This window comes from Silene latifolia, chromosome 9 (genome assembly GCF_048544455.1).
Source record: "Silene latifolia isolate original U9 population chromosome 9, ASM4854445v1, whole genome shotgun sequence".
Taxonomy (NCBI): domain Eukaryota; kingdom Viridiplantae; phylum Streptophyta; class Magnoliopsida; order Caryophyllales; family Caryophyllaceae; genus Silene; species Silene latifolia.
In genome coordinates this window covers 39,621,809-39,641,943 of record NC_133534.1, presented here as the reverse complement: position 1 = coordinate 39,641,943, position 20,135 = coordinate 39,621,809, and the positions used below count along the sequence as shown (strand labels likewise).

At 35.8% G+C, this 20,135-nt stretch overlaps 2 protein-coding genes across 5 annotated transcripts; both read left to right on the top strand.

The window, feature by feature from the left end:
* The first annotated feature begins 2,446 nt into the window (after nucleotides 1-2,446).
* LOC141599625 (dynamin-related protein 3A-like) lies at nucleotides 2,447-12,892 on the top strand. Of its 4 annotated transcripts, none has more exons than XM_074419697.1 (20): nucleotides 2,447-3,018; nucleotides 3,834-4,116; nucleotides 4,223-4,251; nucleotides 4,343-4,444; nucleotides 5,363-5,431; nucleotides 5,554-5,613; nucleotides 5,710-5,823; nucleotides 6,101-6,149; nucleotides 6,238-6,347; nucleotides 6,572-6,664; nucleotides 6,795-6,887; nucleotides 6,969-7,106; nucleotides 8,369-8,482; nucleotides 9,275-9,317; nucleotides 9,415-9,563; nucleotides 9,664-9,810; nucleotides 10,937-10,989; nucleotides 11,550-11,649; nucleotides 12,261-12,455; nucleotides 12,518-12,892. In XM_074419697.1, the coding sequence occupies exons 1-19, from the start codon at nucleotides 2,689-2,691 to the stop codon at nucleotides 12,447-12,449; spliced, it is 2,265 nt and encodes a 754-aa protein (XP_074275798.1). In that variant the 5' UTR covers nucleotides 2,447-2,688; the 3' UTR covers nucleotides 12,450-12,455; nucleotides 12,518-12,892. The 4 variants fall into 4 exon arrangements, with proteins under 4 accessions (XP_074275798.1, XP_074275800.1, XP_074275797.1 ...); XM_074419699.1 differs by having other exon boundaries at nucleotides 2,522-3,018; nucleotides 12,261-12,381; nucleotides 12,801-12,892; XM_074419696.1 differs by having other exon boundaries at nucleotides 2,522-3,018; nucleotides 12,261-12,733.
* A 1,312-nt stretch (nucleotides 12,893-14,204) lies between these two features.
* Nucleotides 14,205-15,494, top strand: LOC141599631 (costars family protein). The gene is made up of 2 exons (XM_074419706.1): nucleotides 14,205-14,392; nucleotides 15,076-15,494. The coding sequence occupies exons 1-2, from the start codon at nucleotides 14,312-14,314 to the stop codon at nucleotides 15,262-15,264; spliced, it is 270 nt and encodes an 89-aa protein (XP_074275807.1). The 5' UTR covers nucleotides 14,205-14,311; the 3' UTR covers nucleotides 15,265-15,494.
* The last annotated feature ends 4,641 nt before the right edge of the window (nucleotides 15,495-20,135 follow it).

The window sequence follows — 20,135 nt, the reverse complement described above, 5'->3', positions numbered from 1 at the left end:
CCGGCTTAGTATCGTTGGTCATGGTGATGAGATGACGTGAGGTCTTTGTGTAAGGAAGAAGAAGAAGAAGAAGTAGAAGAAGAAGATCTAGGATGAGCGGAAGCGATTATAGATCGAACCCTAGACTTGATACCATGAAAGATATTAATGGATGATTATTATTGATATGCTCAATCAGTATAAATACAATATGTGTCCTATAATTATGCAATTAAGTTAGGAACTAAATATACATTAAAAGGCAACAAATAATCTAGTAAATAATTTACATATTTACGGTTATTCTATCAGTTCCACATTGAAGAGGACATCCTCTTAGCACCCTCTTTCATCTAAGAGGATGGTCAATCCTCTTCAATGTGGATGCTCTTATGGAGGAAGATGGGGGGTTGAAGATGAGAGTTAAAGGGAAATTAAACGAGGAAGTGAGAAACGGTCACATGACTTGTTATTGTAGGTAAGTTTTTTGTATGGCTTGTTTTTAGAAGATAGAGTATAATGGTTGGATTATTATGGGATTAATGAAAGATGGAATTACTTTGAGAAGATTGGTGAAAGGTCGGATTATTCCTGTCAATTATTCCTTTTTTCAAAGCTTTACTCTTACTTACATTCTACCCCGCATATCTGCCAATCATTAGAAAAAATCAGCAGAATTATGACGATTTTAGAAATATTATTTTATTATAATTAAGATATATTGTTAAAATGACTATTTTATAAAGTTTTTTACTAATTCTTGTTGAAAATCTAAAATTATAAAGATAAATAAAAAAACTTGTAAATTATAGTAAACATACTTTCAAAAAAACAGAAAATTATCAAATTAAATTATGGTGTAACGGTTAATGGGTAAGTGGAGGCGTGTACAGTTTTATATTTTCACCCGTTGAGGTGGGTATGGTTTTCGAAACTTGTGCCCGGCATGGGTGATGGGGCGGGTTTATGTACAAATTCTTCTTGGTGGGTGCGGGTACCAGAAAGTCTATATCCACCACCACCCGATTACATTCCTACCCAAACCCGGTATTTGTTTCATTGTGTGTGGTATAAGTTTATAATTCAATTAAAGTTGAAAAATCTGTCAAATAAAATATAATAAAATCATGCAAATAAAAATTTAATTTAATAAGTATTTAAATGATAGTACCATTTACTATATGTCATAAAAAAATCCACTTTTTTTCCTTATTTGATATCCATGGTATTAATCTAACAACCCTTCTTCCCTCTGTATTGGTATGATTCCTTACTCTTGTTAAACAAACACTGGTATGAGTTTGACTTAGAGCTGATTGCGGGTTGAGTCGAGTCGGGTATGGTTTGAACCAGAGAAATCAAAATATATGAGTAGAGCCTAATATGCGGGTCTATTGTGTAGGCCTAGGTTTAAGCTTGGCCCGTATTCAGCCGCGCCCTGACCCGCCCCTTACTCCGAGCCGGTTTCGGATCCTCCCACCAGGCCCGACCCTGCTTTAACCTGAGCTCGCCCCTCAAACCTATCTCGGCCCTTTTGGGTCCATTTCCACCAAACCTAACCCCTATCTCAGCCAATTTCGGGTCCACGTATCGAAAAGCGTGTAGTACCACGCCTAACGCTAAAACAGGGCTTCATTTGAAACGACTTAGCCAAGCTCGGCCCGCCCGTTTGACCACGCCTAATAAATAGTAAATACCACGTAAATCTTATCTTTATTAATTCAGAAGACAATACTCAATCCAGGACGTGTCACGTCATTAATACAACCTTTTTTTTTGGAAATTCATGTTATGGTGGGACCGTTAGTGTGCAAAGTATTTATTTCTTCAGAATTCCGTCAATACAAACATGCGATAAATTCCGTCTTAGAACAATTACTATGAAATAATTTTATACATTCCGAATAAATGAAATCAATGGCATATAAGCGGTATGAATTACAAATCGGAATAAATGAAACTAATTACAAATTATAGAATTTACATAATTTTACAAAAAAATTGAATAACAAAAAAATTACATAATTACGAGAAGGATTTATATTTAATTATGTGATTGAATTACATATAATGCGAATAAATTACAAGCATACTTTTTTAAAACTAGATAGTACGATATATTTGAAAAAAAAAATCATGACGGAGTATTTACTTACAGTTGAAAAATCGGCAACTTAACTACTAGCCGCGCACATCGAAAATGGTAGGTGACAATGATAGGCTACCGAGTAAATTTACTCTTCAACAAACGTCGGGAATGTTCATTTCCAGTTAGATCACTGATCTATATTAAACTTGTAGATCACTGATATAGAACTATTAGATAATTACAATAGAAATGTAAAAATTAAATATTCATCAAAAAAATTCATACCGTCCTAAATACATACCCGTGCAATTTTACACGGGTTTAAAACTAGTTTTCCGAAATAGAAAACACCCCCTCTCCATGTTCCCTCCAAACTCCAACTTTCTCCGAACCTAAACCCACTACAACGCGAAAAACACTATTACCTCCTCCTCAAGAAATTTACTTTTTACCGCGATTAAAAAACACACCCGCAATCATCTTCTCCTCTACACTTCTACCCTCCTTCCTTACCCTCTCCCTTAAGACTTTCCATTAAAACCTCTCCAAACTTCAAACTTCAAACTTCAACCTCCAAAACCTCCCTCTTTCTTCTATCTCCTAGGGTTTTGAGCTCATCAATGGCGGCAGCATCACCGACACCGCTAGGAAACTCGGTCATTCCAATAGTTAACAAGCTTCAGGACATAGCCGCGCAGCTAGGTTCCACTCCAGCATTCGACTTACCTCAAGTTGCCGTTGTCGGTAGCCAAAGTAGTGGTAAATCAAGCGTCCTTGAAGCTCTTGTTGGACGCGATTTCTTGCCGCGTGGTTCCGATATTTGCACGCGCCGTCCGCTTGTTCTTCAGCTTTTGCAGACTAAGAATGGTAATTCTGATGAGTGGGGCGAGTTTCTTCATCTTCCTGGAAAGCAGTTCTTTGATTTTAATGATATTCGTCGCGAAATTCAGGTGATCTTTCTCACTATATGTTAATATGTTTAGGATTGAGTTTTTGAAGATGACTTGGTGCAAATTTTCGGTATTCGTATGTTCTGTTTTGATTGTAGTCGATGAATTTGACTTCGTTGCTATTATGCTGACCTGAGTGCGATCGACATTGTCGATTTCCATGACAATTGACGACAAATGATATTAGTAATTTGAGTTCTATGCACTGAGCTCGTGTGATTAATTTGTAGAAATTGGAACGGAAATAGGGGAGGGACATGCTTGATTTAGATTTTGTTGGAAGAATTGGATTTTTGGTTGCTATAAGCCGTATAATGTTGATTTTAATGGAATTGGCAAGCAAGTAAAAAAATTAAACGGTACTTGATGAATGCTTCACAATTAGATTTGTCTGAAATTTGATTAGGCTGTGCATTCTGGATTGCGCCGGAATGATTTTATGAGGCTTCATGAAATGAAAGACTTGAGACAGTTTGTGTGCAATTGACGTTGTTTAATTGATGAACTATTAGTTCTTCTCATTATGTAGAATCAGAGTTGCATTTATGCACTTTTAAAGTCTGTCAGATTCATTTGTGTTGAGGAGTATCGAGACTTTAAAAGCATTGGCAATTCCAGAATTTGCCCTCCATGTCCTTTCATTATGGACTTGTAGTCTAAGTTCTGTTGGGTTTAATGTCTAAACTACTCACGATCCCTCTGCATTTTTGGTAATTATGTCTATCATTTATGTTGAATCAATCTGCACTTGCATGATATATTGATATGACTTTTATGGAATAATCGGGGTCTCTGATGTACTGTTTGTATTTTAGGCTGAGACTGACAGAGAAGCTGGAGAAAACAAAGGTGTCATAGATAAACCGATCCGTCTACAGATTTTCTCACCTAATGTTCTTGATATTACTCTAGTAGATCTTCCAGGGCTAACTAAAGTTCCAGTTGGTGATCAGCCTTCTGACATTGAAGCAAGAATAAGAACCATGATAATGTCCTACATTAAGATTCCAAGCTGCTTAATATTAGCTGTTACCCCTGCAAACTCCGATTTAGCGAATTCAGATGCTCTACAGATGGCAGGAAATGCCGATCCTGATGGTAAGTTGTGCTAGAAAATTGCTGCCAAGTATTTAATGAACCCGTCTGAGTTGTTTCTTGGTTTTTTTTTTTTTTTTATCTTATCTATCGTCGTATTTATGTGCAGGATATCGGACCATTGGTGTACTCACAAAGGTGTGTTAGATGTTAGCCAAATTTTTTCTTTTTGTGTTATTTATAGTTTTGGTTATATGCTGAGGCCTGCATTTTTTTTATTGTGTCTCAGCTGGATATTATGGACAGGGGCACAGATGCTCGCAATTTTTTGCTTGGGAAAGTTATACACCTTCGACTTGGTTATGTAGGTGTGGTGAACCGCAGTCAAGAGGTAATTTTGTCTCTTTCTTGCTAGACTTCAGCTTACATTATCAGAATTCTGAAGTCTTTGATTCAACTAGTTTTATCCTTAATTTTGTGCTCATTAAAAGTATTCATCCAATATTGGATGATAAGGTTACATTTTTCAAGATCTGGCTTCCTTCAATAGTTCATATTAGATGTTTCCAATTTCTATAACTCTTTATCTGTGCTTTTTATACTTTGTAGATAATTTGGCTGCTTCAACTTAACCCGCTTCTTGAATTTGTTCATACGAGCTATACTTGCGTATAGTAATCTTAGTAATGATTTTTTGTTTTGGCTTTTACTTTGGATCATAAAGGGGTCCATACTGACAAAAATTGGGTCTGGTTAGCTTCGGATTTTATTTAGCCTGTGGCCTAAAATAGACCCAAATATTTTCTAGGTGTAATATCATATATACCTGGCTGAAACTTCATTTTTTTTCTCTATCCCACTAGTGTCTTTCTACCTTTGTTTACCTAGAAACCATTATATAATTGAACATGAAAATTACAGAGAAGGGGCAAAGTTCACAAAAACGGGAAAAGACATACTCCATTAGTTTTTATAACAGAAAATAATATCATAGTGGTGAAATGTTCAGAGAATAATAGTGGGACAGTGGAAGTATATATTTAGGGTGAGGCCGATGGCTTGGCAATGATTTCTCGCAGTTTGAATAAAAACTTTGAAAAAGTACACAGTTCTATATTACATTGTATGCAGTGCACTTTGATTAAATAAGATGAATAGGCTTGATTTATGGTAGCATTTTAAATGGGAAGTAGGAACAAAGTTTCTGCGACGATTTTTTCTTATTTTTTGAAATGTTGCAATCCTTGTTGAGGTTTGATGTCTCATGATGCTATAAATATTATAAGTCACTTTTCTGTAATTTCAATAGGATATTTCGCTGAATAGGAGCATTAAGGATTCTCTGGTGGCCGAGGAAAAGTTCTTTCGTAGTCGACCGGTAACTGATCTCGAACGATATGCTCTCTCTTTTTTTTTTTTTGGTGTGTGTCTGATACTTACGGAGTTTCTTGAATGCTTTAAGTTCCTGATCTCTCTTTCACTTGTACCTGGCTCATGCAGGTGTATAATGAAGTTGCAGATCGATGCGGTGTTCCACAGCTGGCAAAGAAATTGAATCAGGTAAAGAATTTTTGCACATGTGCTTTTATAGTTTTCCCAATCTTGTGATTTGGACGTTTGGTTCCCACTTCTTATGAACTTTTCCTTTTTCGGCAGATCTTAGTACAACACATCAAAGCTATTCTTCCCAATCTAAAAGCTCAAATTAGAGCTCAACTTGTTTCAGTTGCTAAGGAGCATGCAAGCTATGGAGAAACTGTTGAATCTAAGGTATGGATAACTTGTCGTCCATGCTGTCAGTTATTCTTAAACAAATCGCCGTACTTGACATATGGTTTGCCATTCAGTTGTTTTGATACTGCTTGTTAGGGATCTTTTTTGTGTGCAAGATGATTAGTGCTAATTAAAACACTGCATCTTGGCAGACAATTTAACCATTGTCACAACGAACACTGATATTTTCAGTTTCTTTTTTCCTGAGAGTATGTTGGTGACTATGATTTTGATGTGCTGATGGTACTTGTGTGCGCTTTCTCTTTGAATACAGGCTGGACAAGGATCTGTCATCTTGAACGTTTTGTCGAAGTATTCTGAGGGTTTGCTCATAAGTTCATTCAGTTTTCCATTTATTTTGCTATTCATTACGGTTAGTTCATTCTTTAATGGTTAGTTTTGTTTGCACAGCTTTTGGTTCTATGATAGAAGGAAAGAATGAAGAAATGTCAACATCTGAGCTGTCAGGTGGAGCAAGAATTCATTACATTTTCCAATCAATATTTGTGAAGAGTTTAGAGGTACACTATATCTACTAAATATAATTAATCCTGTCGATTGTCATAGGTGCCGATGTACATGCTTATATACTTTTTATTGTTCACTATCATAACTTAATACACTACTAGGCCTAGCTTTTAACTATGACAATCTACACTTGCAAGTTGTACTCTCTACTGGTGTGTAGATTATGTCTAGCAACTTTGTCACACGCAAAGTAAATTCTATTTTATGTTCATTGTAGGAAGTGGATCCTTGTGAGGACTTGAGTGACGATGATATCAGAACTGCTCTTCAGAATGCAACTGGTACCAGGTCTGCATTATTTGTTCCTGAAGTAAGTGCTGTAATGATAACGTCACTGGAAGACTTCTCCGTAATATGTACTCTGATATTTCTGTTAAGACTGTGTTCATATTTTATGTTTACATCTCCCGATCTTCGTTTCAAACTATTCTTCTTTTTAGGTACCATTTGAAGTTTTAGTCAGAAGGCAAATTGCCCGTTTGTTAGATCCAAGCCTCCAGTGTGCGAGATTTATATATGATGAGCTTATCAAGGTTAGCAAGATTCAATTCTACTCCCTGTTTTGAGAAATGACAAGTATCTGTCAAATGCTAATTACCCAAATTTTAATGTAGATGAGCCATCGCTGTCTAGTTAATGAACTGCAGCGATATCCCATTCTGAGAAAACGAATGGATGATGTTATAAATAGCTTTCTGAGAGAGGGCCTTCAACCTGCTGAGGAAATGATTGGACATATAATCGAAATGGAGGTATGATTGTAGTGGCCATGTAGCCTCCCCCACCCCCATCATTGACTGGATGATAGATTGCTAGCTGTATGGATATTTTACTTGCCCTCTAAATTTGCACAATTTTTCTGTGTTTACTCTGGTATTGCTCAATGCCTCGTCAACTTAGGGTCGAAACCCGACGCAACCGGGTTCAGTTTTGATTAAATGTGAATATAAGCTGCAATTAAAATTTTAATATTTGTATATGACATGTTATCCATATTTTTCGTGGAGCCAAAGAATCATTACTCTTTGGTTCCCGACTATAATGGAATAAATCAAAATGATTCACAAAAGTAGTTGTGCTTCTTTCTCTTGTGAAGTAGTGGTCCTTTAATGCAGTTCTCAACGCAATTTTCATCTTAGATCATTTGGAAACATCCTTTTTGTGTTGCTAAAACAAGGGGAAGGCTGCTTACACCCCCCCACCCCCCGCGCGCGCGCACACACACACACAATTTGCAGGACCCATGGAAGCACGGGCAACGTTGTTGTGATATTTATATACGAAATGTAAAATAGTAATTTTAGTACTTTAAATTACTAATATTATTTAAAAAACCATTTTATATAATTTTCATACAATTTAATAATAAAATAAAGAGTAAATTAAAAATAACTCCTTTTTAAAATTCAGTTTTTTAAAATTACTCCCTTATATAATTGTTTTCTAAAATTACTCCCTTAAATAGCATTTTTATCAAAAATTGCTTCAAAATTCCAATTTAGGTGACTTATTTCGTATGTTTTTGATCTTATTCTTCATTGTTATACCTTTCAAAGTATAAATTGGCTAAGATACAAACGAAATAAGTTCATAAACATACGTAATAAGACACCTAAATTGGAGTTTTGAAGCAATTTTTGATAAAAGTGTATCTTAAGGGAGTAATTTTAGGAAAAAATTATATAAGGGAGTAATTTTTAAAAACTGGATTTTAAAAGGGAGTTATTTTTAATTTACTCATTCAAAGAACTTAATTTTTATAATTATTTTGATAAAAGTGCAGTAACTAATTTTTAAAATGGAAAAAAAGGCATCGTAAACTTTCACATGTTCTGACCCTACCTGTATGAGACAACCGGTGACACAAAACCCGCTCGACTTGTTTGACAGGTATAGTAATTAGGATTCATATTTTCATTTGTATTGTTGCTTGCTTCTATAGAATATAGATAGAATATTGTGGTTGGTCACTCGGCCTCTTGTGTAGAGCACTGAAATTTTGTCATCGTTGTAGATGGATTATATAAACACATCTCACCACAACTTTGTTGGTGGGGCCAAAGCGGTGAAAATTGCTTCTCAAGATATTAAATCCTCAAGACCTCATGTATCTATGTCAGTGCTAAAGGTATGTCAATGCTAAAGGTGCTCATTAATGACACTTAATTACCGGGCTGGTATTTAATCCAATATACTCATGATTCGCTTTTCACAAAGTAGGATGGTGGGGATTTTGATAAATTATCTGCGACTGAAAAGACGAAGGGGAGCCTTGGCGCACCGGTTAAGGTGTTGCTTTGTGACCGTGAGGTCACGGGTTCAAGTCCTTGGAGCGGCCTCTTGCCAAAATGGCAAGGGAAGACTTGCCCCAATTACACCCTTGTGGTGGCGCCCTTCCCCGGACCCTCGCCTAGCGGGGACGCCATCGTGCACCGGGCTGCCCTTTTTTTTTTTTTTTTTTTTTTTTTTTTTTTTTTTTTTTAATCTGGGACTGAAAAGACAATCAAATCACTAGTAATTCCTCCTAGACCTGCAAACGGAGTAATTATGGAGCGGGTAAAGCTGTTTTGGAATATAGTGCACTCTCTCCTATTCACTCATTTCTTCCCCCTTCTATTTTGCACAAGAATTAAGAAAATGATTTTGGACCACACAAAACACTTTATTCTACTCTACCCCACATCTAATTAAATTTGAACCACACAAAAGTTACCAAAAAAGGAAAGAGGGAAGAAAACCCGACTTACCCAAAAAGGAATGAGAGAGGAAATGAGTGAATAGGAGGGAGTATATGTTATGAGTTTTGTGTCTTTATTCTGTATACAAGGTCATTTATATAATCAAGACACCACATTGTCATATTGGTTAGCACGCTCGGTGTAAATGCTTATTAACTTCATCTTTAATTGTTTTACTACAGAACACCCGTCTTGCGTCAGATAGTGAAAAGGTTACTCATCACGGTAAGATTGACCATTTGTTGTATGGTAACACTTGACTGCATGGTCAAGTTTAAATATGAAAGGAGTATTGTGATTCTGATCTACCCTTTTTGGACAGGAGGTGTAACTAACTCTAGTTGGGGAACTACATCTTTTATTGGTGTTAATGACAACCGCATGTCTTCTAAAGAAAGTCCAGTTTCCAAGTCTTTTAGTGAGCCTGTTCATACCTTGGAGAACTCATCTTCATTGATACATTTAAAGGAAGTAAGTTACTTTCAAAAGTTTCAATGATACACAATTTTCTTAACCAACACGTCTTCTGCAAATCTGTATTAATATACTTGCATTTGATACCCTTTTGAAGCCCCCATCTGTATTGAGGCCTACAGAGAGCCATACAGAGTCTGTATCAATTGAAATTGCCGTCACCAAACTATTGCTGAAATCATACTATGACATCGTTAGGAAGAATGTTGAGGACTCTGTGCCCAAGGCAATCATGCACTTCTTGGTAAGAAAGGATAACTGCAAAATCACATTAAAAGCTCGCCTTTTTTTTTTGGTTTCAACTTGTTGTTGGGATTTTGTGAGGAATTGTAGATATGCTTCCTAACGCTCTTAGCTGACGACTGTGTAGTTTGTGCTTTTCATGACAGATTTATGTGGCCACAGCCTGAGTTTTTAAGAATAATTCCGCTATTTAATAAGTAGTCATGTGGTTTAGACTTTAGAGGATCTTGTTCTTCTCATCATTGACCAACTATGTACTTTATTTCTGTATAGCCCCTGATTTGATGGTTTGACATTTTGAGGCATCAGACTACATTTATGCCTTTCAGATTCTTGGGGCCTGTTGCTAGGTAACTGTCAGTTTTACTTGGGCAATGGATTGGTTTCTGCTGGTAATATGTGCTCAAAGCCTCAAATAGGGTTTTGAGCAACATGAGCTACCAGATCATTATGTTTTATAACCGTATGGTTCCTAATTTCCTACCTCTCGGCTCTACTCACACTACACAATATTGATTTCTACTGCTATGTGGCAAAATCCACCTTGCGTCTCTCAAAAATGAGAGGACAGTGGTTTTCTGAACAGCTTGACTGAGGCAAATTGTGTTGCTATGATGGATTTACCACTTTTATCTTCTCATTTCTGTATTCGGACGTTTAAATACTGGTTAGCATTTCTATAGAGTGAAACTTAAGTTGTTAACCTTTTCCTAAGAACGTCTTACCTAGTTTTTTGTGTAAGAAATTACTTGAATTGTGAATCTTGCCTTTAGGCAATTGAAAGGGCACTGTTTTTCATTTGGATTTTTTTTGCTATTTTCTGTTAGGTCTCTTTCTGACAATATAACCCATTCTCTTTTATGGGTTTCCATTGTTAACAAGGGCACTATTTTTTGGCTTTCGGATTTGATGAAATATAATAAAGTTTTCCCTTAACTGATGGGACTTTATCTATTGTGAAGTGGAGTTAGGCAATGCAGTTTTCATATGGGTCTTCCGGAAACAACCTCGTACAAGGTTAAAGCCGGATATGTTTGGCCCTCTGTACATCCGTAAGCGGGAGTCCTTAAGACACTATGGTGACGTTATTATTGGCATACTCAGTTTCTTATATTACTCGCATGCAGGTAAACCATACGAAGAGGGAGCTGCACAATGTCTTTATCAAAAAGCTTTACAGGTGAAAATGCTGCCTTAAGCCATTAATGCATTGTTGGAATATCCTCTATTTTATACCCCTCCAATTCTTTGGAATTGCAACAATTTCTTTTGGCATGACTTGAAGGTTGTGAGGAGGAGGTGGTCTCAATGTCTCACTCAATAATGTGACCATCGTAGAAATATAGCAATTGCATGATAATGTCAAATAAGGAATATGTTGCAATTTCAAATAATTAGAGGGAGAATTACCTCCATTCCAAATTTGTTGTCTCCATTTGACTTTGGTAGTTAACTAGTGTGGCCATTAATTTGTTCAAGTATTAGTACAATGCAAATTGTCGTCTTTGATTGATCAAAACAATTACTCCATGGAGCATATTATTTTATATTTAAAAAGTTGTAACTAATGCTAAGTGTGAGAAAATATTGGTGAAATATGACATCGTTGGACCACCAAATTCTAACGGAGATAATATAAATGGTATGGAGGGAATACTCTCTATTTCAATTCGGTAGTATATTTTTTTTTTACTTTGAACATGTCTTGTGACATTTTGTATGTGATGACCTACTTATCAGGGAGAATATTTTTGAGGAGATGCTGCAAGAACCTGGTGAAGTTGCTATTAAGAGAAAGCAAATTCGTGAAAAACTGCGAGTTCTCAATCAGGCCTTTCGGGTAGGCTCCTGTAACTAAATTGTTAACTCTTCACCGTTGTCTATGCTCTTCCCCAATTTATTTATGATCTATTGTTTTCTCTTAAACGCCCTCCATATCCATCCCCTTTTTCAGTGATGTGGCCTTCAAGGCTTTCAAGGATCATGATTGTAGTTTAGGTGACGATGCCTTAAATATGTTTTGGATGTGTTGACAGTCTGAATGTCTAAAGTCTTCATATGGAGCATGGAGTGTATTATTACCTCCATACCAAATTTATTGTCACCATTTGGCTTTTGTGGTCAACCAATGTCAACATTGACCTCCATACCAAAATTATTGTCACCATTTGACTTTAGTGGTCAACCAATATCGACACTGACCTTTAATTTCTCGAAATATATGTAGAGTAGATATACAATGCCAAATTTTGTCATGTTTGCTTAACAAGAGTCAAAACGGTTTCTGTAGTATCATACTATCATTTGTAAAAGTTTGCAACTATTGTATACTGTTATAATTGGAAGGAAGGTATTGGTGAAAGTTGATACTATTTTTTACCAGTAGTGACAAACAAGATGGTATAAAAACAGAAATGGGATGGACTACTGAGTAAGTATTCAAACTTGTAGGTACTGGATGAGTTGCCGTTGGAGGCAGATACAGTTGAGAAGGGTTACAGTTTGGGGAGTGATGCTATTGGTTTGCAAAAGAGCAACCTTTCAACGTCTAGCTACTCCAGCAGTCTTTCAGGTGACTCCTATTCTACCTCCCCTAAAGCTTACAAATCTCGAAATTCGTCTCATTCCGGGGAACTATAGTCACCAGTATATACCAACACAGATTTTAGCTGAAGTGGACAGGGCTCTTTCCCTGGTTTTTGTCCTAGTGTCCATACATAAAGATATCATTAATTGGTTTTATAACCCTAGGATTAAATTCATTTCTTTTTGAGTCGTTTGCCAAGCATTGTTGGATAAGGTCTTCAGTCAAAGGAAATCAAGTGTGGGGTTTGGCATAGGTGTTCTTACCTGAAATTACGTTCCGCATTTGCTGTCGTAATTTGCAAAGGGGATTTGTCCTCTCTATTCAGTTTTGCCATATACGAATAAAGTGTTTGTTTCCTCTGGAAGGGCGACAAGAAAGGTGACTTATTACTTACTGTGATACAGCTGTACATACTTCAGACGTTTGTGATTGAAGTGGTTAATATTGATTCTGCTTCAGACTTCTGGGTATTACTACTTTAAATGCACTGCAGAAAGAATTTTTCGCATTTTTCATGAACTTGCAATCTTTTCATGGGACTGTAAATGCTTTGCATTCAATGGTATAGAACAAGCCTAGGCTTTGGCTGCATAAACAGAGAAGGTACTGCACCTCTGCCTTAATCCCAACATGAATCGGTGACCTCCGTGACCCGAGCTCGATTCCGAACTAATATCTGCCATCAAACCGGCAAACCCGATTTGTGGTAATCCAACAATTTAGTTAGAGTGGTGATATTGTTTCTCCTTGCAAATTTATCAAACCAGAAGGCTGAACACCGTGTACTCGAGACACAAAACAATTTAACACCTTTGACAATAAACAAATCCACTGAACAACAAATCGGTAATCAGAATACAAACTGAACGAAACGCTCTCTCTGTTCCAAATAACACTTCCAAATCGCTAAAACTCGAGTGATTATTCCCATAATCCAAGGCTCAATCCAACGCTTGGAGCCTTGGACTTTATCTCGCGCCGAAAAATTCATACCCGATGAAAGTCTCTTATTCGCTTAACTACCCTATTATAAAACACATTCGACATTAGTACAAAAAGTAGAGGTGGCAATTGGGTCACTTGGGTCGGTTATGGGTTGGGTCAAAGTGGGTTGGGTCATATTGGGTTTGGGCCATGTCGGGTCAGTGACATGTTTGGGTCGGTTAGGTTCATGTCGGGTCATCTTCGGGTCGGTTAGGTTCATGTCGGGTCATCTTCGGGTCGGGTCAGTGTCGCGTCAGGTTATCAGCATATATTTATGTTATATATATTTAGTTTTAGATGGTGATTTTATGTTTAAATAATGGGTAGGTGTATTAATTGTAGTTTTAAGTGAAAATAATTGAGATGAATGTCAATTTGGTGTTATTTAAACCCTTATTAAGCTAGTTTGTTATCGGGTCTAGAAAATATCGGGTCACGGGTCGGGTCAGTTTCCTTGGATCGGGTCAGCTTTTGCCAGCCGTAACAATGAGCGTCGTTCTATTATCCAAATAAGTTCATGCTTTCTAGTGCCACATCCCAATTACGGAGTATTTATTTACCTATTTCATTTTAGGGCCCATCATTCATTTGCACCTATGTATATTAATCTTGGTCAAGTTGTACACCTCTATATATAAGCAAGATTTATGATGGATTATTTGATCATCCTATTATTATCATATTGTCCACGGTAACTACAATGATCTTCATATCAAAAATAAAGGTAAATAAATGAACGAGACGAGAGACGAGATGGAGGGAGTGGATAATGGAGCAATAATACTGTGATAAAACACGAGGAGTGGCCTACCACTAAGTAACTCGACAGTACACATGTCTCTTTAATTATCTTGCTCAACATATCATTACATATACATTCATACCTAAGATAAAATTGCAATTGTCTAACCGTAACAAAGAAATAGAGACAATGAATGTTGAGGAAGAAATTGAGAAACTTAAAGAAGAAATCAAACGTCTTGGACAAACCCAATCTGATGGATCTTGCCAGGTATTCTTATATTTTGATCATTGCTTAATGTCGCAATTTATCTTGATCTACCTTTTACAAATTGTTATTACGAGTCTGGGTTTTCCTGGTATTCACGTATAAGTCTAGATCCCAAATGCATCATCTTTATTCAGAATTACACAATCATTTAAATGACCCAGATGAAATCCCAGCATTGACGATTTCAAATGATGATTCATGTTGTCGATCGCAAATGATTTTGGGACTCATGACACTTTATTGTCATTGCTGTGAAATTTGTAGAACGAAAACCTTTTGCCGTTACTAAACAAGCTGAGCTCGACACAATTTTCATCTTGGATCATTTGGAAACAATCTGTTTGTGTTGCTAGCACAAGAGTACCCCGCAATTAGGGTAATGTTGTCAAAAATCATAAAACTAATCCTTTTATCAGAAACTTTAATTTAGATGCGCCCATAATTTCAATTGATGTGCATTTTCTGTTTCGCCGGAATACTTCTGACTTGTGAGGTAAGGAAATGGTTACTTTTCATTCAAACTATGAGCTCTTACCTTTGTTTCTCGGACATTTCATAATATCTCGCTTACCAGTTGATGGCCATTTGTGAGACATTCTCTCCCGAGATTAATTGCTCCTCTAGCATTGCACATGTTACTAAATGAAAACTGCTTGAATATTTTATGATCCTTGTTTATATAGGTAACATTTGGAGTCCTGTTTCACGATGACCGCTGTGCAAATATATTTGAAGCTCTGGTAGGAACCCTACGAGCTGCAAAAAAGAGAAAACTATTGACATATGATGGAGAGCTACTTCTACAAGGAGTCCATGATAATGTGGTCATTACCCTTAAACCCTCTCCAGCTGCATCTTCTACCGATGCATAATTGAACAGCTCAAGTGCTCAGCTTTTGGTGTTTTATTCTGTCATATTAATCTGAATTTTCAGTCTGATGCGATCAACTTCTATTGATTACTATATGTTTTATTCCTAATCTTTTCAATGTAATGTTTTCTGAATACTGGAAAACCACACTTATGATGTGGGCACTTAATGTATCTTGTGTTTCCTGGGTGCAATGAATTTCGAGGTCAAAGTAATGTGCCTCTTCTATTAGGTATTATAATTTGTGTAGTCTTTTGCTTTATCCAAGGTCTATCCCTTTTGCAGATGCCAGCTAGCTTAGTTGATTGACTTAGGATAATTTCAAACTCCGTCATCATATTCGCCTTTGTAGCTCCCTTCACAACAAAAACAAGTCCGTCACTTCTTACACCTAGACCTGACAAACCGATCGAGCAGACGGGTTACGAGTTTGGTCATTTCGGAAAGTGTTGGGTTTGGAAAATATGAATTTGTAGAGGTTGGGTCTATACTTTATGCTACTTGTGGGTCCGGTTAGGGTTAAAATACCGGCCGGATTAACGCCTTTTTACAACTATTTATTATCTTTATAATGTTATTAGTAAGAATATTGTTACTACATGGATATCACAAAGAGTGACTTGATTTATATGTTCATTTGAATAGTTACTAGTTTAGATCAGGCGCAATGAATGCGCGATATTTATAGAGTTTTTATTTTTGTATTACTTAATCATGCTAAATTAACACTTCAATAATTTTTCACATTTCACGTCATTTTACTTGATTTTTCATATTTCACGTCTTTTTGGCAATGATTTTATATATTTAGATTAGTGAAAGATATATTTCGAGATTTGTAATATATGAACCCAAATTTTTTGGCAATGATCGAGGAGTTTTTACTTCGAGATTTGTAATATATGAACCCAAATTTTTGGCAATGGTCGAGGATTTTTTACTTGTAGCAATATAGCAATGGATTGACGGTATATTTTTTTTTTTTTTGGCAATGATTGAGGATTTTATACTTATTTTTTGGCAATCAATTTTTACGTTATTTTTGGGCAAATCTTTGATATGATCTAGATTTAACACATAGTAGAATAGGACGTTATACATATTTTTGGAAATCATTTTTTACATTAGACTTAGCTCATAGTTGAATGCAAAAATTAAAAGCCCAATTAGAAGATAATATTTTAGGCGGAAAAAACGTAGATGGGCCTATTCATTGAGTAGTAAATAGGGGATGTGGCAACATTTTTTTTAGGTAAGAAACCTAGGTTGATCCTCTAGGGTAGGACCAACCTATCTCATCCTTCGAATGAGGGAGGTAAGTTGAAGCCACCGGTTATCAAACCACCTCGAAAGTGATGAACATGAATGTCCAATAGAAGCCATAAAGTCAGCAACTTTGTTGGCTTCACGCAAGCAATGTTTAATTATCACTTCATCGAAAAAATGAAGGTCTAATTTCGCATCTTTTATAATACTAGAAATTTCTCAAGGAATTTGCCAAGTACCTCGAATCGGGTTAATAACACATAAATTATCACCCTCCACAATTAACTGCTGGAAAACAAATGTAATAATATTATATCTCAAAATTTTGAAATTCAATAGATATTACGGAGTGCATAATGTCTATCTTGAGAAATTTAATCAATCAATAATAATAGTGAAAATTGTTAATTATTACCTACTATTTATGGTATTTTGCAAATTATCACCTTGTATTTCGTTTATTACAACTTACCACCTACTTTGCACCGTATATATCCCATCCACCACCGTATGACCGTATTTCAATTCCGATCATCATTTCACTTAAGTCCCGACTCCCGACTCATTAAGGCGGTTAATAAACTAGAAAAGGACCAAAATAGTCTCACTTTAATTCACTCAAAACACATACTACACTACAAATAAAAAGATCAAGAAGTAAACAACCCATTTATCACCAATTCACCAACTCCTCAATAATTCATCATCATCATTCATCATCATCAAATTGCCGGTTAAAAAAAAATCATCCTCCTCAAATTACTAAATGTTACTGTATTACCCACCACCACCAACAACAAACTCAAAGCATCGCTGGCCACCGGCACTTCACCACATGTCCAACGTGTTGGGTTATTCTCTCTTTAATTGAGGGAATTTACACAACAATTAAATCTAAGATGTTTCATATGAGATGAAACTCATCTATTGAATGTGTGAGTTAGATGCATTATTTTCTTCAATGCTCAAAACGCCATCATCGAATGAATGTGTGAAACATTCATTTAAGCTTTTAAGGAAGTAGTAACTCTCTCCTCATGATCACCTTTATATACGTGAGATTAGAGAGTTCATTTCATCAATCACAACAACAAAACATATATTATTAATCCACAATAATTAGTACTATTATTGTGAGAGTTTTGTGAGAGAAGAAAGTCACTATTAATAGTGAGAGATATCCACCTTATTAAGGTGACGACTTGTAATCCTACTAGAAATATTATAGTGGAAGAATTGGACACTCGTCCCGCGGTTGTTTACCTATTTGGGTTTTTCCGCGTAACCAAAAATTCTATTGTGTCTTTGTCTCAATTTAATTTACTCACTTTATTTATTTTTCCCGTAATTACACAAAGAGGGAAATACGAGTTTTTTCCCAACACAACAATCTACTCAACCACCGCCGCATTAACCCTTAAACAAACATCGACTTCGAAATGTCGCCCGTCATCGGGGCTCCTAATCCCTTCCCCCACTATCAAACTCTCTTACAAGTCGACCACTCAACCACCCAACCCCATCAATCGTCTCCACCACCCACGAAAATCCCAGATCTATGGTTTTTGTGGGATGGGGGTGATGGTGCCGACAAGTTAATGGTGAGGAATGTGACAAATTTCGTGGTGCGATGAGCAAGTAGGTCTAGCTTGGCGATGTGGAGGGTGGTAGTGAGGTGGTGGTCAGGTGATGGATCGGAGTTGTATTATGTGGAATGTTGATAGCAATTCAACCTAATTATATACAAATTCCTCTTTGAGATTGTGTAACAGTGTAAGATGGATCATGAATGATTGTTGGTTCTTTTAAAAGATGAGTTTTGATTATTGGATTTTGATTCTTAAAAGATAAATCCATTTTGATTGTACTTATTTTGGGTCTTGATTTTGTTTGGAGTTACTAAAAGTAAGGGTATTTTGGTCGTTTTCTAGTTTATTCACTTAATGAGTCGGGAATTAAGTTAAATGATAATCGGGAATAAAATACGGTGGGAGTCTGGATATATATACGGTGCAAAGTAGGTGGTTATTTGAAATAAACAAAATACTAGGTGGTAGCTTGCAAAATACGATAAATACTAGGTGGTAAGTAGTAATTTTTACATAATAATAATATTTTTTCTAATTTATTTCTTATAATGAGATAATTGCTAAATTTAGTTTTTTTTTTTTATCATTTCTATATAAACTTTATATGCTTTAAATACAAAGGGACATACTTTTTCACATTCGGATTTTACTCTTTCACATACGACTTTTATAATATTACCCTTATCGTTTTTATTCCCTCACCTCACCCAATTAATTTTCTCCTCTCTTCCCTCATCTCCCGGCACCACTGCGATCCAGTCGTACCCCTAATCGACAATCGACTCCGACGCAAACCAATCGCAGTACTCCGTATTCAAGCCATCCTCTTTCCTCACCAACGCACCACCCACATCGCACCACCGTTAACACACCAACCCCTAGCCACCGCGCTCAGAGAAACCGAAAACCACCCTAATCACCGTGCCTTTAACCACCCATAAACCCTAATTAACAGTCATAATTGGTTTGCATATTAATCTACATAGTATAAAAGATGAGTTTTTTCTTGGCTTCTCATTGGTTGTTGGTTTTAGGACTTGAAAAAATATTTATTTAAGTAGGGTCCTCCATGTTCTTAATACACATTTAATTACTCTCTCTCCCAATTTCATTAATTAAATACCTTTTTTTCTACCTTCTTTAATTAAATACCTTACACCTTATCCTATTCTTCCACCACTCTCAACCCAAATTAAAATACATACAATCAAAATCATGCACGAAAATGATAATTTGTTGAAATATTACAAATACATTATGAACATGTAAAATTAGATTGAAAAATTACAAATAATCACCGACTTGGAAAATAAAACAAGTTTCAATTTTTAAATTACAGAAAACTAATATAAAGTTTATGAAAAATGTATATAAAAACCGGAAAATTAATAAAGGACAAAGATCGAAGAATAGTAAAAAAAACCAGACGTGTTTGGTTGAAAATTAATGAAGGACAAAAATCGAAGAATATATATGTGTAACTAGTTTTGTACCCGCGAAAATCGCGGACTTGTTCTATTTGTCCCATTTATTTGCTTTTGTTGACGTCCATCTTTAACTAAAATATAAAATTTTTTTTTTATCGCGAATAAGCTATAAACCAAACATTTGTAAATGTTTACTTCTTTTACATTATTTTTCATGATCATAGTAATATAGATAGAAGTTTTAATTTGAATTTTATTTCCAAATATTTTAATACATGTTAATATTATTCATGAATATTTTTTAGTCAACAATTTAATGTAGCTAATTTTATAACTATAAATGTTTGTTTAATTTTTTTACAAATTTGTTACTTTTATGTATTTATGATGTACGTCATAAGTAACTAAGCTAAAAACGGCTGCGTCGTTAGGTCGATAAACAAAACACTCCAAGATCGCTGTTGTAACACCCCCATACTCCAAGTGCCTTACCAGGACCACTCAGGTATGAAGACATTACCGTCTCGGTCACCCGAGGCAATGATAATCAAACAACAATAAAGAAACAACATTTATTATAAATAGTTTAA

What these genes read in the sequence shown, in the direction of transcription:
- LOC141599631 (XM_074419706.1), top strand. Translation starts at nt 14,312, where the DNA reads ATGAATGTTGAGGAAGAAATTGAGAAACTTAAAGAAGAAATCAAACGT. An exon ending in AATCTGATGGATCTTGCCAG is followed by an intron (nt 14,393 to 15,075) that starts GTATTCTTATAT and finishes TTGTTTATATAG; the next exon opens with GTAACATTTGGAGTCCTGTT.
- LOC141599625 (XM_074419697.1), top strand. Translation starts at nt 2,689, where the DNA reads ATGGCGGCAGCATCACCGACACCGCTAGGAAACTCGGTCATTCCAATA. An exon ending in ATATTCGTCGCGAAATTCAG is followed by an intron (nt 3,019 to 3,833) that starts GTGATCTTTCTC and finishes TTTGTATTTTAG; the next exon opens with GCTGAGACTGACAGAGAAGC. An exon ending in TGAAAAGGTTACTCATCACG is followed by an intron (nt 9,318 to 9,414) that starts GTAAGATTGACC and finishes CTTTTTGGACAG; the next exon opens with GAGGTGTAACTAACTCTAGT.